The following is a 16,977-nucleotide window of genomic DNA, read 5'->3' as shown; positions in this document are numbered from 1 at the left end:
AAACAAAAAAATCATATTATCGCAATGCCTTATAAATAACCCAGCAGCAAAGAAATAGTCTTTTCCCAAAAACAGATGATTAATTTAGTTTGCACAGATCGCCCTGTATGGCCCTGTCATGCTAGAAAAAGCTAGAATCTACAGCAAAACATTTTATGAAGGTAGTTATAAATTTTTATAAATATAAATAATTTTTTACATCCTAGGGATTCCTACTGCAGTTGGCTGCAAAGATTTAGGATAAGGCATAATATTAATTTTCAAATAATCTGCAATGAAAGATGGAATGCAGATCTTACTAGTGCTAATGATTGGAGCAAGAAAACACTCCCTTCTCTGGTTCATAGCTCTGCTCAATGCAACACATATAATTGTGATGAAATTGGGCATTACTACCATGCGCTCTCAAAGGAAACTATGGAAAGTGGAACCCAACCATTAGGGTTAAATAAGATAAAGAAAAGGTAACAGTTCTCATTATCATAAATGGAGATGATTCGGATAAAAAAATTTATGTAATTAGAAAATTTAAAAATCCGAGATGTTTTAAAAATAAAAAGTTACCTGTTAAATATTATTCTAATCAAAATAGTTGAATGACCACTCCAACTTTTGAAGACATCTTAAATGAATGGAATTTATCTTTAAAAAAAAATATTGTTATGTAACAATGCTAGTTTTAAATTAGAATTAAAAAAATATAACAATTATTTTTTTACCTCCTCCAAATATTCCATCACTTATTCAACCTTTGGCTATAAAGTTATTCGATTTTTTAAATATCATTACAGAAAAAGTATAATATAAATAATAATCAAATATATGGAAAGGAGTGTTACTAGCAATATCTATAAGAAATTTACCCTTTATGACAGTCTTTTCTGATAAAATTTGCTTGGGAGGAGGTCACAAGTACAACAATTATAAAATAATTTATTTAAGCCAATTTGTCTGACAAAACAATACTATTTGATTGGGAATCAGAGGATGAAGTATATGAATCTGGTGATTAAGAAGAGAAGGAAATAGATCCCATGTTTCTATCTTATGTCTTACATGATGATAATGCAAGTTGCCATGGCATATTAGATGATCAGGATATTTGTAACCAAATTAGATTAGAATTGGAAGGTTTATTATTTTTATAAATAATAGAATTTATCTTATTTCCATAAGAGTATGATAGTGCTGAAAGTGATTACATGAATGATGCTATAGAAGAGATACCTGAACCTGATAATTTACCTAATAAAAGTCAAGCTATGAAGGTATATGACATCTTTATATGCACATGCAAACCTGAAGGACCAAGAATCACTAAGAAGGCTAGAAGTTATTATAGAAATACACTTATTTAAACCTGATTCAACCCAGGCATTAATTACAAATTATTTTAAATCAATCAATTAATTTTATATAAATTATTCATCTTTTATTTTATAAATATATATATATATTTTGAATGTTTAAAAGTTTATCTTGCCACACTATAAATTCACCTTTTTACTAATTGTTGTGTATAAATATTATAAGTATATAAAATAAAAGTAGCTGTGATAAAAATTACAAATTTTATCATAATAAATATATTTATCTGTGCAAAATCGCAATGACTTGAATGATTATGTATTATTAATCATACAAAGTAAAAGTTTTATTCGAAAAATTCTAGGTGATTATGTTAAATTATTAATCATAAAATAAAAAAAATAAATCTCTTCTTAAATTTATTTTTGTAAATTCTCCATATCTATAAGAATATTTCTTTTTTGATATCCTTGTTTGCTGAAGTTGTTGAATATTAGAATTGGCTTGATGGTTTAGGGGTATCACTTAAAATATTAATTACATATTTTTGGGAATCATGATTTTCAAAATTTGTTGCTTGGGTAATATTGTTGTATGTGGATAATTTGCCTTTCTATTTTTCCTTAGGATATGTGATTATCCTATAAGATATTTATGAAAGTAATCTTCTTACCTTATCTAGGGCGTTGGTCAATTTTATGTGATATTAAGCGCACTAGCTCTAAACGTCATATATATATAGAGAGAGAGAGAGCAACGCTTGGCTCTTTCATGAAAAGCCCATCAAACTGGGGAAAGGGAATTAATTAAGAGGGCCATCCACGTTTTTTTTGGGCAGGTCGCAGTTATCTGTACGCGCAAGAGGCAAAGCCACCTACTTAAACGCCTATGGGAAGTAAGAGGAGAGGTAAAAAGCCCATGCCCGATTAAATAAAAAATGTAATTATGGAAGAGTAATATTGGCTTTATTAATTTTACCTAATTAGGGTTGGGAAGGAACTTAGAAATGAATATGATTAAGTAAATAATAATATCCTTATATATACAGTACTATCACGTATTATTATCTTACCTTAAAATTTCTTTTTAAAGATAGAGAAAACAAATCAAGTGTACATAAGACAAATCACTATTTATACAAATTTACATCTCATCTTAAAATCTCTCTTTATATATAAATAAGTTACATACGACTGGCTGCGAGAATATAACCTGTTATTTTGGTAACTCTTCTTATCTTATCTAGACCTGCCCAAAATGAGCGAACGTGAATTTTATGAAGGCCCACCCTTCATAAAATTATGCCGATTTTTTTTCTCAAGGATACCAACAAACCTTGTACCCAGTTGTTGCTTAACTAAATTAGTGGAACTTACCCTTTCCGATATTGTAATAGTAATTTAGTAATTATTATTATAAAGAAATATAAATCTTATCTGTTTTTGAGTCTTGAATAACCATTTTCATGATAAAGAGTGATTTAAGAATATTTGAATCCATAGACATCAAAATTCCATTTTATTTGTTAAGTCATATTCTTCCAAAAAATGAACCGGAAAATCTTCGCCATTATCTCTACTTTAAATTCTTGGAGAGCAGATGTTTTAAATGAATCAATTTTGGTAACTAATATAACTGAGCTTTAAATTTATCATATGTTATTTCACAGATTAGACACAAATTGCCAAAAAATATTTTTAGTCATTTAAAAAAAAATCTTAACATTTATTATTCCTTAATTATTATCTTAATATTAATAATCATATAATTATATAACAAATTTAATATATTTTGCATATAATATATTATATTAGCAACACAAAATTGATTATATACTAAAAATTATTAAAATTTAAGTCTTTTAATTGCGAAAAATCGGATAAGTGAGAAAATAGTCCCAACGCTTCGCAATTATCCGGTTTTAACTGTATTTCTAACGCATGTTTTTCTTTCTGCTATCATTTTAATAATGTTAGACAATTTCAAATCTTATTAAATAATCAAAGATAAAAATCTCTAAAAAAGCTGATTTCTGGTTTATGATATCGGACTTGACCTTGTGATTCCGTTAATAAGGTATAAATAAATGGCAAAATATTAATCGTGATATTATTATGCATGAATCTTTACAGGCACATATGATGGCCGATTATAACTTTCTCACAATAAAAATTTTCATATTACAATTTAAACTCTATCATAAGAATAATAATTAGATGTCTAGGTTATTTAATATCTCGTAACCAAGCCTTCGGGGAAACAGGCAACAAGAAGGCAATATGACAGGCCTTATTAAACTCATTGCAGATTCTGAACCTTTAATCAAAATGGAAGAAAGAAGAAGGGAGAAAAAACTGGTTTCGATATTAAAAAGAATATAATATTTAAACTTGGCTCCATGAACCTACCCCCTGAATTCGTAGTTGTGCAAAGCTATGATGGCGCCTCATAGATGAGTGGAACAATGAATGGAGTGCAGGTTTTGAATACGGAGGCGTCAAAGGCAGCTTTTATTTAGTACTATTGTCATTGATTAAATTTAAACATTGTTCAATGTCAATCAATAAAAGAACTATGAAATGTTTTAGGAATATTAGACGGGATTTATGTATATTTTAAGGGTGTTAAAAGATATGTGGTACCCAAAGCATGTTAGAGTAATGTACTGACAAAATCACAACGATTCTTACGCATCAGGAATACCATTCGGTAATATTATTTTATTTGTTTAGATTTAAAATGTTTATTTTATAATTATAGAAGTTGGCTATCATCATATAAACCGATTGCAAATTTTTTAATACTTTATGATGCCTTGAGGGCAGCTTTGACAACTATAAAGAATTCTGAAGATCCTACCACTTCCACTATGGTTAGTGCTATAGTCTTTAGAATAGAAAAAATTTATTTTATCACATTGTGTTTTGGATAAATTATTGATAATAACAAGCTTGGCTTGTACAAAATTGCAAACCATTTTTATGGATATAGGGTTTACAATAAATCAAATTCAATTGGCAAAAGATTGCCTGATTAATTTGAGGTATAAATTAAATTATTGTCTTTTATTATTTTTTAATCCTGATAGATAATAACAATGAATTTGTGGATATTTTTTCAAAGGCACAAGATTCTACGAAGAAGAACCTTTTGATTTTGAAAGTTCTAGACTTCAAATATATCCAAAAATGAGAGGTATATATACTTTCATAATTAAATATAATATTTTATTTTAGTTTAAAAACTACTGTGTTTTATGCACTTGACTTGATTATTATGTAGTTTAATGAAAAATTTAATGATGAATACATGAATTTTTAAATCAAACATCATTTTGTACACCAAAGAGAATGGCAGAAAATTCAATTGTTATAGATGATATCAAGGATATCTCTGAATATATTACCATTTAAATTCAAGTCAATTTTTGAAGACGTTGAAGTTTCGAAATATTTATAAGTTGGCTAAAAGGGAGAATTTATTACACGTGACCTAGAGGTTAAAGAATCTAAAGATTTGTCAGATTCTGAGAATTGTAAATTTATTTAATTAAAATATTTTTACTAATTCATTATTTAGCTAATTCTTCTTCTAATGATGATAATTCTGAGACTTATGATTTTTCGTCTACTTTAAAATTTTTCTGCTTTCACTAATTTAACAATTTTATATAAATATTTATTTACCATTACTACCTCATGTACTGCCGAAAGGGTCATGAGTAAAATTAAATCAATTATAACAAGACTTCTTAGTGCCATGAAAGATCCATTTCTTATTAATTTAACCATTTTATCAATGAAAAAAATTATTTAAACAATTAAATATTCATAAATTCTTTTGCTTTTGTCTAAATTATTAATTTAAAAAGAATTTTTTTAAAGTATAAATTTTTTTACATTTTATTTATATTATATATTAAAGATTGATGCAATAAAAATTATTTTTGAAATTTATGGATGTCAAAAAATAATTAACCATTCTTTGGAAGACTGGGGGAGGGGGGTGATTGTAATTTTCAGTGGGTTATCTGCTTCCACATCTCAAAAAGTGTAGGGACCACTTAAATAAACATACTATAACAAAATATATATAAAAGTATTATATTAGTATTTATGTCGAAAGGCTCTTCTAAGTGTTTTTTATATCATTACGAGGTTACGGTCAGACTCGCTAAACTTCGATATAATAAAAGTTTCCCGTAGTAATGTGATATTTTTTTGATATCCCCCTGAACAATTTCTTTTATAATTCTATTAGGTATTATATATTTATTTTATTATTTATTTTTAAAAGGAAATTAAAGATTATTTTATCTGCTTAATATTATCAGCAATATAAAATTTGCAATCATTAATAATCCTATCTAAATTTTTATTACATGAGCGCTATTCTAATTTTTAAATTAGATAAATAGATATAAATTACATTTTCACTATGTCAGCTTGCAATCAAATTATGTAAAATGAATATCAATATCACTCATAATGTCTAAATATCAATTTAGCATTAACAGTTGAAGATTAATTAATTTTTATTATTTAAATTATTTTTATTGTAATTAGCTGAGTTCAAAATCACTAATCAACTATATTATTTATATTATAATTGAATTATCATGCCGCTTCTTAAAACAAACAGGTATAAGAAATTTCTTATAAAAAGTAAGTAGACATATAGAATTGGTTACAAAATATTAAGTAAAATGCCACTTTTACAGACAAATTTGTCAGTTAGGATATATTACAGTTAATATTTTAACAAACTTTACTTATCAATAGGGGCATCACTAGTCTTTACAAACTTAGGAGAGCCTTTGGCCGGGTTATATATTAATATATTATACCTTTTAATTGAAATTTGCAAACTTTAAACAATTAATTCTTATCAATCTACATTGACAAAAGCCATGAAAATATAACGCTGTGTTACCACTTTAGAAAATGTTTTATAGAATGGACTAATAAGAAAAATTTGCTGGCCTTACCAAATCAATAATTGTTGAAAAATGGAATATCAACATCTTCAGGGGGCTTGATCCCCTGTGCGCCCTCTCCTAATGACGCTATGCATCTGATAATAAATATAATCAACAATTTGCATTCAATTCTTTAACGCCATCTATTTATTTTAATTAAAAATTTTTTATTAAAAATTAGTAATCATATTATTCATCTCACAATGGATTTAATCCTTATTAGATATCTTTTTTTCCTTCTCCTTTTTTACTTGTATTTAGAAAAGCTATATTTTTCTTCTTTGAAAAAGAGTTTTGAGTTAAATTTTTAATACGAGTATATTTTTGATATTATTACAAACTACTATTATTTTGAGATATAATATACCAACTAGAGGTGACGCGACACAATAATATATAAAATTTTAATTGCTTTCGTCATATCACTCTGGTTCTTATTTTATAGTCACTAAATGATTTATTTCTAACAAGACATTTTTTACCGTGTAGATTACTCATGGCTTCAATATATTTGTACAATTATTTCTTCTAAAAATTTTAGTGATTTATTTTATTAATTTATCTAACACATTAAACACTAATATGAGTTTACATCGTGAGTGTCATGGCTATGACTGCAAATTAACCCTCGTCTATTATTTGTGTGGCTTAATTTGAGACTCCTGCTGGTAAGAGTTTTGATTGCATAATTTAGATAGCAATATTGGCCAACTATCTATAAAAATGAATGATAATCTTTTAATATCTCATAGTAATTTTCTTGATTATTTATCTAGCTACTATAACATCTAAGAGATATATTTTTATGATTTGGGTCGTTTATATTCTTATCTTTAAGAATTATTGATTTGCAAATTTTTTCTGTAACACAAGTTATATTAGTTTCTAACCTTTTGTCCATGTAGGTTACTAAGAATTAATTCTTCATAAAAAAGTAGAATATGAAAGCTGGGCTAAATAGGGGGTATGAAGGGCTTGACCCCTATTAAAAAAATTTATTGAGTCCTATAAGAATGTAAAGGCTAGTGACGCCCATGATTATATTAATCTATATCCCATTTTATAATTCTTTTTAATCCTATTTTAACACTTTTATCAAATCGGTTTGTATAATTTTTTTTTTTTCAAAAAGTGAAATGGTATTTTTTTCCTGCGATAATTGTGGCGAAAATATAAAAAAACAGCAAGTTGAAAAACATTTTATTAGAGCTCGATGCCGTATTAATAAAAAATTATCATGTCTTGATTGTGGAAAGATATATTTGTACATATTCAGTTATATTAGATATTAAACTATCATAACATAGGGGTAATGAATATGAATATCACACTAAATGCATAAGCGAAACGGAAAAGTATTCTGGAAAAACTTATGATCCATCAAAAAATATTAATAAAGGTGAAATGAAGCAAGAACTATGGATACAAGTATAATTACATTATATATAATATTATAAATGATTTTTTGATCATTTAAGAATTTACAGATGCCTCAGTCATTTGGATTTTGTAATATAATGTTAAATATAACTAGTAATGGACCAGCATATATATATAATAGAGAGAAAAAACCTTAGAATTTTACTATTATTTTAAATTTTTATTTATAATTTGGATTTAAAATTTTCAATGCTGTCTGGATTTTTCAAAGAAATTTATTTTTGTATTATCCTGGTTTTTTAAAATTGTTAATATGGAACAGCACAGATTTTGAATATTTTTCATTTTAAATAATTTTATAAATGGTTTTTTAGGGAAATTAAAAATATAAGCAGCAAATGTAGTAATTTATTCATTATCCAACTAGTTATTGATATTTTAAATTTAATATTAACAAATATGGTTGCCCAGATTTTAGGCCAGGCCTTGGTTTGTAATATATTTTCAAGGTTTCTGTTTTAATATATACCACAGCAAATTTTTATAAACCTATAAATTATTATACATTAGAAAATTCATAAACAATTATCAGGAATGCATCTTAATCCAAAATTAAAATTTATATTAGAAAATATGTTAAATTACCCAAATATTCCTAGAAAATTATCAAAATTTGAAGTAAAATATATTATTTTTTAATTTTACCTTGCTTAAATATTTAGAATTTTATGCAAAATAGCTTAAAAATAAGGGATAGATCGATGGTATCACAAATATGGGAACTTATGAATGGTGAAGAGAAGGAGATATCTAGTGTAAATCTAATATGCCTGCATAATATAACCCATCATTATTATTAAATTTTATCATTAATTATTAAATATTTTTGATTTGTTTGTTTTAAATAAGCCTATCAAAAATTATTTGATATTCAACAAATAATAAAATAAATTATTTGTATATTTTAATAAGTATTTTAATAATTCATACATTTGTATTTTTTTTAAAAATTAAAGTCACTGAACAAAAAATTTTTTCTGGCATTTACTAAATTAATATTTTTTGTTTAAGATTTCTTAAAACCAAATTAAAATTATTATTTATTGGTTAGATTATATATTCAGAAATAAATAAAAGAATCTAGTTCAAAAAGGATTCCAATCTGAATACTTTTAATGTAATTCCAGGTTCGCGTTCCTAAAAGTTTGAAAAGTAAATTATGGTTCCAGTTTCAAAACTTTATTAAAGCAAAGATTTAATCAATTAAATTTTAGGATGAAGCACAGCATTTTAAACAATGTAATATAAATAAACTTTTATTGGAACTGGTCCCTGTAAATTTTTAAAATGATTCCCCTTCTAGTTTCTATAAATTTTAAAGGGGTTTCAGGTTCTAGTTTTTATTTTAAAATCTGATTAAGAATAAATAATTGGATTTAATGGTTCCAGCTCCAAGCTCTATTATAACAAGCAAATTTATTTTAACAATTAATTAAATCCTCTAAAATAAATACATTTTAAACAATATTATATGATTAACTTTTATTAGAACTGGCCCTTAGAGATTTCAAAATGAATTCCCTTTCTGGTTTCTATAAATTTTAAAATAACTTCAGATAGATATAATTAATAAAAATTGCAATCTTGATATGGTTTTTTTTAAAAATGTTTGATACTATAAAAAAATATACGAAAAATTTGTGTTATATATAAAAAAAATCGAATTATTTGTAGTATACAAAATGCAAATATTCGATTCACACAAAAACAAATACTAAATTATTCGATTCTATTTTCTCTAAGCCTATTTTTAAATTTAGCTTATTAAGGTAATTTCATGTCAAATCACGCGCCTCTCGTTATCTTTCTATCTTTATATGAAGATCATAAATGTTATAATTGGATCAAAAAATATATATTATAATTTTCAATATATTAACGATAATAGTAGAGTTAAAATATTGGACCTAGTTCTGATTTTATAATTTTTGCCCCTATCCACCAGGATAGTTTGTAAAAATATATATGGTGAATTCCATATCAAATCGACAAAAAACTAGAATCTCAACCCGACCCTCTTCAATTTTTCTTAAATTTTGCATATTGGTAGTATACCACTATAACTAAGTAAAAAATGAAATTTTACCTCCCAACACTGTTTACCCACTAAGATATGGGTGTTTAAAGCGTGGAATAATGGTACATTTTTGACAAAATGCACTTCATTTATTTTCAAATATCTTGAGAAATAATTATCTTAGAGAAATAATTTAAATTTTATTATGTAGCTTAATAATAGTTTTTTAATATGGCATACAAATAAACTTGATAAAAAACTGAATCGAAACCCGGATGTAAAAAACCTGTAACCATTGATAAAAGGTATCAATTTTTTATTCTGTATTTAGATATCACATTGCTTTATATTTGTACAAAATTATAGACTGGGATGAACATGGCTTTAGGAGTTATGACTCTTTATATAGATAAAATTGAACAAATTTAAAATTATCATCATATAATATGAATATTTACTAAATAATGTTTATTTAAAAATTATGTCTAAATGATAGGTCCTTACTTTTTTTATCTTTAACAAAATTTTTGAGGGTTGCTGGGATAATGTGCTTTATTTAACACTTTAGATAAATTTTGTCTCGAAATTACTTGACAAAATAATTTATTTTATTTAGCATAAAAAAATCTAACATAATTAAAATTCAACAATAAATTTTGCCTCATATCTTCAAAAATAAAAGAAAGACTTAATATATTATTTGACACGAATTCAATAGATTATATAATATTCAAACAATGGATATCAGTTGATCGAACTACTTTCGAAACACTAATAAAATCAGTCGACGAATTTATAGATTACTTAATTGAAAATTTAAACAATTTGATTCCTCATTTGTTTATAGCTTCATGATAATCATTAATTTGAAACTTTTTAATATCCAATTTAAATGTTGGCTAATTCTTAGTTATTGCGGAATTTTCAGAAAACTGCATTTGTAGTGCAGGACCATGCACAAGGATTTAATTGGACCAATAATCAGGCCATTATCCACCCTTTTACGATTTATTAAGGACAACATTATAAAACATGTAAATTTAGTGGTTATATCAGATTGTTAGGATAACACAATGTACATTTTATTTATTTCAAACAAAATTGATCCTATTCTTGAAAGAAACATATGATAAAAATTTATTTTTTTTCAGATGGAGCAGTAACCCAATATAAATATAAAAATTCATTAATTTCTAAAATCATGAAAGTGATTTTGGGATAAAGGCTGAGTATTTTTTGAAACCGCACATGGTAAAAGTCCCTGCTACGGTTTACGGGGCATTACTAAACGATTAGCAGCTTGAGCAAGCTTGCAACTCCCATTTGGACATCACATATTGACAACAATGGATTTATTTAACCATGCAAGAAATATATGTTATGTGGTAAATTATATATTTGTGAGCAATAATAAATATATTAACATATAAAATCATATTGAAAGCAGGTTTTTGGGAGCAAAGAGAATTTCTGTAACATAAAAATTTCATGCTTTTATTCCCTAGGCGTCAAATTTTATTCAAATTCTTTGGATGATTTAATATTTGATATATTTTAAATATAAAATTTTGATTGTATTATATGTAATTATGCAACTTGAGGCAAATAAAGTTATAAATATGTTTGGAATTATTTTGTCAAGTAATTTCGAGACAATATACAAAGCCCACTATCTCAGCCATAGTGTTGTTAAACGGCTCAATTTGAGCCGATTTTTAAAAACAGCTAACTCAATATTTTAGCCAGAAAAAGTTTATGCAAGACTGAAGATTTGGTCTTAGATAGCACAAAGGTTTATACATCTATTAGCGAAGTCTCGAGGCTTAGGCAATATTTTTCTGGCTTAAATATTGAGTTAGCCGTTTTTAAAAATCGGCTCAAATCGAGCCGTTTATCAACACTACTCAGCCACCTCTCAAAAATTTTGTTAAAGATTAAAAAAAGTAAGGGCTTATCATTTAGACATAATTTAAAAATAAACATTATTTCATAACTAACTATTCATTAAATTTAAATATGATATTTATTTTAAATTTGTTCAATTTTAGCCATATAAAGAGTCATAACTCCTAGAGACATGTTCATCCCAGTCTAGAATTTTGTACAAATATAAAGTAGTGAACAGGAAAAATATTTTTAAAAAATACCGTTATTTTTCTATGGCTATATCCGATTTTCGATATTAATTTTGCATTATATTTATTCTTATGTCATATTAAAGAACTATTATAAGCTATATAATAAAATTTAAATAATTTCTCTAACATAATTATTTCTCGAGATATAATAAATGAGGTGCATTTGACAAAAATGTACCATTTTTCCGCGCTTTAAACGCCCATATCTTAGCAGGTAAACAGTGTTGGAAGATAAAATTTCATTTTTTTTCTTAGTTATAGTACATACTACCTTTATACAAAATTTAAGAAAAATTGAAAGGGGTTGGGTTGAAACCTTGGTTGATTTGATATAGAATTCACCATATACTGCACGGTCAGTAAACAAATTCCAGGCTTACAGGTCTCTGATTTATATTAACCTAAAATATATATTAAAATGATCTGGAACGATATGACTTATTCATATCCAATTTAAGTTTTTAAACATTCCTTATTGAAATTATAAATTATTATTTTGACTATTTTGTTATCAAATAAAGGGAGATACACAGAATGAACCCAACAATGAAAAAAAGATTATAGACGGTCAAAAACTTAAGGAAGATTTTTCTGAAGAAAAACAAGAAGCGACTATTAAGACAATTAAGAAAAAATTGAAAAATATCGAAACAAATACTGACGAATTCGAAATTAATCCTGAAGGTAATAATGGTTGCGCTGGATTCAAGAAAAGGAAAAAATCAGAAAAAATTGAGAGAATAAGTGAAAACCTATTATTTCACAAAGATAATGATGAATGCAATGGAATTAACAAGAAAATCAAAGTAAATAGCGAAGAAATTCAAATTATTTACGAAGCTAATGAGGAGTGCAACAGGACTAAGAAAAAATTAAAAAATATCAAAACAAACAGCAAAGTAACCCATATCGACAAGCACATACATTGCAATGGATTCATCAAGAAAAAATCAAAAACGATGGAATCAAATAGTGGAAAAATTCACGATAGTAATGGTGATTGCAATGAAATCAAGAAAAAATTTAAAATGTCCGATAGAGGTGAAGAAATTTTCATATTTGAGAATAACTGTAATTGTAATGACGGTGAAAAATCAATAAATGAATCGAATGAAAGCCAAAAAGTTACAAATCTTGAGGCCATAGGTTTTTTAAAAAGTTTTCTTATTCACATTATTCTTGTAATCTAATTTACCATTGGGTGCATACGCCATACCAACTTTGAAGCTTTCTAACACCTTAATTTTTTATAATTATTTTATAAAATTTAGAAATATTTTAAATATATTTAACTTATTGAAATTAATTAAACATGAAAATTTTATAAAAAAATAAGGTTATATAGCATTTCGATTAAAATAAAACAATTTGTAGAATACTCCCCCACCTCCATTTTCATGAATGCAATCGGTTTCTCCATTAGCAACAGCTGACTTGATTATATTTTTCTTAAAATTTGTTAACTACAGCAGGATATTTCGCTATTTTTATGCTATTCATGTGTTCAGAGATGAATGAGATAGATAGAAGATTTTTCTAAATATATTATTTATTCGATCCTCTCGGTAAATAGCTTTGTATAAATCCTTAGGAATAGATTCAGTGTCTCACGCAGCTCTTTCCACCTAAATATTCCATTTGAAATGGGGAAGGGGCTTTACTAATTAACCTTCTAATATTCTCTGCCTTTCTTTATAACATTTTTAATTCTGCTCCTTCATGAGTAAATTTTAAGTCGATCTTTTCCATAAAACTAGCATATTTTTTCCTTTAAATTTTAGATATATTGATTAAGCACTTAGAATGCTATTGGCGCCACTATGATAACCACCAAATATACGTATTTCTAGCTTATATTTTATATAGAATAGAAACCAATTATTAGGGTGACTTCTTTAGAAACATTCATGTTTTCGAGAGTGTTGGTATCAGTTTATTTATAAGTAATTGAAGATATTGCCACTGACTAAGGATTCATTTGTAAATTGCAAACTAAATTCCTTGACAAAAATCATGCTTACAAAATCCATGAAATAATATGGTAGCATCAAATTTACGAAATTTTAATGGCAGATTTTGGACTTGCTTCATCTTTTATATATAATCTCCATAATCAAAACATGATCGTTTTCGTATCTTCTATGTATTTAAAATTTAAGGAGACTATATAGTGTAATGTTATTTTTTGCTCTCAACGAGAGTCGAACACAAGCCTCGCGTTTCAAAGTCGTATGTTTTAAGCATGCACCAATTTGAATATAAATTTAAAATATAAATTATATATATATTAAAGCTGATATTTTTAAAATTCTGCAGTTTATTACCATACTAGCTGACGGGGTTGAAGGGTAATTATTTAGTTTGTGTGTATGGTACTAAATATACTTTATTAATAAATTTTATATAAATATTAAAATTTAGGAAAGAAAGAGGTAAAATTGTTGCAATGTATACGGTGAGCATGTATTAGAAATATCAAAATTTAAATTTGTGATGGAAATCATATTAGATAAAATTTAAAATAGATGCTTTAAGATTTCTGAATTTTAAATATGGGTTATACATTATCCTGAATGATTTTTTTTTTTGCAAGCCAGGCCTGTTCAAAAAACCAAGTTCCATGCAACTTTCATAATATTTTGCCATTTATTTTTAATGTAATTTAATAAAATCTCTTAAATTTAATTTTATATTTAGAATAAAATTTAGATTTGTGATAGAAGTGTAAAATATAAATGCTTGAAAATTTTTTTATTTTAAATATGGGCTAGACATTGGCCTGAAATTTTTTTTTGCAGAAATCGCCAGGCCTGATTAAAAAACCAAGCCCATGCAACTTTTATATTCTGATTTTATTTTTAAATGAATTATGACTTTTATATAGCTTGAGAAAATTTTCCCAACAATATGGTTTTCAGAGATTTACCTATCTCCAGGCTTGGGAAAAAATTACAAAATTATTATGAGTTGGCCAGGTATGAGAAAAAAAAATTCAGGCCTATGACTGGTCTATATTTAAAATTAAAAAATTTTCAAGCATATCTATTTTAAATTTTACCCAATATGATTTCTATCACAAATTTAAATTTTATTCTAAATATAAAATTAAATTTAAGATATTGTTATTAAATTATAATAGAAATAAATGGAATATAAAAATTAAATTTAAGACATTGTTATTAAATTACAATAGAAATAAATGGCAAAATTTTATGAAAGTTGCATGGGATTTGGTTTTTTGATGGTCTGCAAAAAAATTTCCAAGCATCTCTATTTTAAATTTTATTCAATATTATTTCTTTCACAAATTTAAATTTTATTCTAAATATAAAATTAAATACATTATTAAATTACAATAGAAATAAATGTCAAAATTTTGGGAAAGTTGCATGGGACGTGGTTTTTGATCAGGCCTAGGTGTGTCTGCAAAAGAAAATTTATGAGGCCAATGTCTAGCCCATATTTAAAATTCAAAAATTTTGAAGAATTTCTATTTTTAATTTTACCCAAATAATTTCTATCACAAATTTAAATATTTCTAATACCCTTAATGCTCACGGGTTACATAGCAACAATATTTACCTCTTTTTCTCCTAAATTTTAATATTTCTTATACCCTTAATGCTCACCGGGTTACATTGCAACAATTTTATCTCTTTTTCTCCTAAATTTTAATATTTCTTATACCCTTAATGCTCACAGGTTACATTGCAACAATTTTATCTCTTTTTCTCCTAAATTTTAATATAAAGCATATTTAGTACCATATATACAAACTAATTACCCCTCAACCTCATCATTCTTGACGGGTTATTAGCTAGTAATTTTATAGTTACGAAAGTTTTGAGGCTTTTAAAAATATATTTATGTCATAGTCCTAGTTTCTTCAAAACAGATAACCAGCATTAACCCTAGCAATTTTTGTTATGCTTCGTTGTTTTAGAACACTCTTATTATGAGAGTACAAAATAGATAAACAACATTTTTATACTTTGTTCTCATTCAATTCGCACCATATAAAAATATAATTAAAAATATGTCAATCAATACACCTAATCTTATTGCTCTTTCAAACGAATTATCATTTAAGTAATGTTATCTTTTAATCTTTAAAAACGGATTATTTTTTGGTTTAAAGAAAAACAGACTTTAGTATTTAAACAATATTTTAAATTTAGAATATTGCAAATAATAATTACAAGTTTAATTTAGATTTTAAAAAACTAAATTTTGCAACAATCTAAGTTTTTATTCAATATTTTATTGATATAAACCAAGTTTTAAAAAAAATCGGCCTGATTTTTGGGTTTTGCCACTTTCTACTTTTCAATTTGTATGAAATCTATCAATTATTATTTATTTGTAATAATTAACTATTTTTTTAAAAAAATTATATTTTTTAAGGTAAAGTGCAAACAGAATTCAACTGGAATACTATGTTAGATACTAAGCTCGAAGCATTAATGAAAATCAAATCCACTTTACCTCTAGTTAGATTTCATAAAAAGGTTATTTTTTCTTACTAATTTTAAATCTTATATCATATTTTTCAGATAATAAAAGAGTATACAAAATGGGTAAATTCAGAAAAGATAAAACAAGCATTGACAAAAGAAGATATAATGAAGAAAATCAACAAAAAATTAAAGAAGAATCCTTTGTTTACCATTAAAGATGGTTTAATTTGTCGAATCTAGTGATTAACACACAAATTAGAAAATATACTCTTTATTTATATTCAATATAAATTTTTTAAAATAAAAATATATCATGGTAATATGTTATAAACTATAGGTTATTTTATATATCTATTTAATTTGATTTTAATTGCAAACTTAAATGACACCAGGTAATATCATTTTAAAAAATATTCATAAATTTCTTAAAAAATATGTAATTTACATAAAAATAAAAAGGATATTCAATTTAAACATCGTAAAAAATACAACTTAAAAAACAATTTTTGATATTGTAAAAATTCATAAATTTCAATCCCATCCTGTACTGGATTTACATTCATGATAATCTTGAGTTTGTGTATCATCCAATAATCTATATATTTTATACAAAAAAGCATGTATATATGATAAATAAAA

The 16,977-nt window shown here is 25.5% G+C and overlaps 2 protein-coding genes across 8 annotated transcripts in view; one reads left to right on the top strand and one right to left on the bottom strand.

Moving 5' to 3' along the window:
- Positions 1 to 16,977, bottom strand: part of LOC135927499 (uncharacterized protein DDB_G0283357-like) — a 46,705-nt gene that overhangs the window by 5,764 nt on the left and 23,964 nt on the right. For 3 of the 7 annotated variants that reach the window (XM_065463507.1, XM_065463508.1, XM_065463509.1), the window contains one exon: positions 16,647 to 16,933. The exons of 1 other annotated variant lie outside the window; for it this stretch is intronic. Coding sequence is in view for 1 of the 6 variants with exons in the window: in XM_065463513.1 (XP_065319585.1) it covers positions 16,870 to 16,933 (64 nt within the window). In the remaining 5 variants the exon portion in view is untranslated. Of the gene's footprint in view, positions 1 to 16,645; positions 16,934 to 16,977 lie in introns of those variants that run through there. 3 more of the 7 variants (XM_065463510.1, XM_065463511.1, XM_065463513.1) reach the window with 3 other exon arrangements.
- On the top strand, positions 7,433 to 16,811 carry LOC135927500 (cell growth-regulating nucleolar protein-like). The gene is made up of 8 exons (XM_065463515.1): positions 7,433 to 7,550; positions 7,594 to 7,714; positions 7,765 to 7,819; positions 8,295 to 8,344; positions 8,389 to 8,481; positions 12,403 to 13,027; positions 16,286 to 16,389; positions 16,435 to 16,811. Exons 2-8 carry the CDS (start codon positions 7,691 to 7,693, stop codon positions 16,576 to 16,578), a joined length of 1,095 nt encoding a protein of 364 aa, XP_065319587.1. The 5' UTR covers positions 7,433 to 7,550; positions 7,594 to 7,690; the 3' UTR covers positions 16,579 to 16,811.

The sequence above is a fragment of the Gordionus sp. m RMFG-2023 genome, chromosome 3, assembly GCF_954871325.1.
Source record: "Gordionus sp. m RMFG-2023 chromosome 3, tfGorSpeb1-WG-v2, whole genome shotgun sequence".
Lineage (NCBI taxonomy): Eukaryota > Metazoa > Nematomorpha > Gordioida > Chordodea > Parachordodidae > Gordionus > Gordionus sp. m RMFG-2023.
Note: the sequence above shows the minus strand (reverse complement) of the source record. Positions and strands in the feature narration are given on the sequence as shown.

Excerpts from the sequence above, each read along its gene's own strand:
- LOC135927500 (XM_065463515.1), top strand. The coding sequence starts at position 7,691 with ATGAAGCAAGAACTATGGATACAA. Across the intron at positions 7,715-7,764 it reads AGCAAGAACTATGGATACAA|AATTTACAGATGCCTCAGTC; the intron begins GTATAATTACAT and ends TGATCATTTAAG. Across the intron at positions 7,820-8,294 it reads TATAATGTTAAATATAACTA|AAAATATGTTAAATTACCCA; the intron begins GTAATGGACCAG and ends AATTTATATTAG.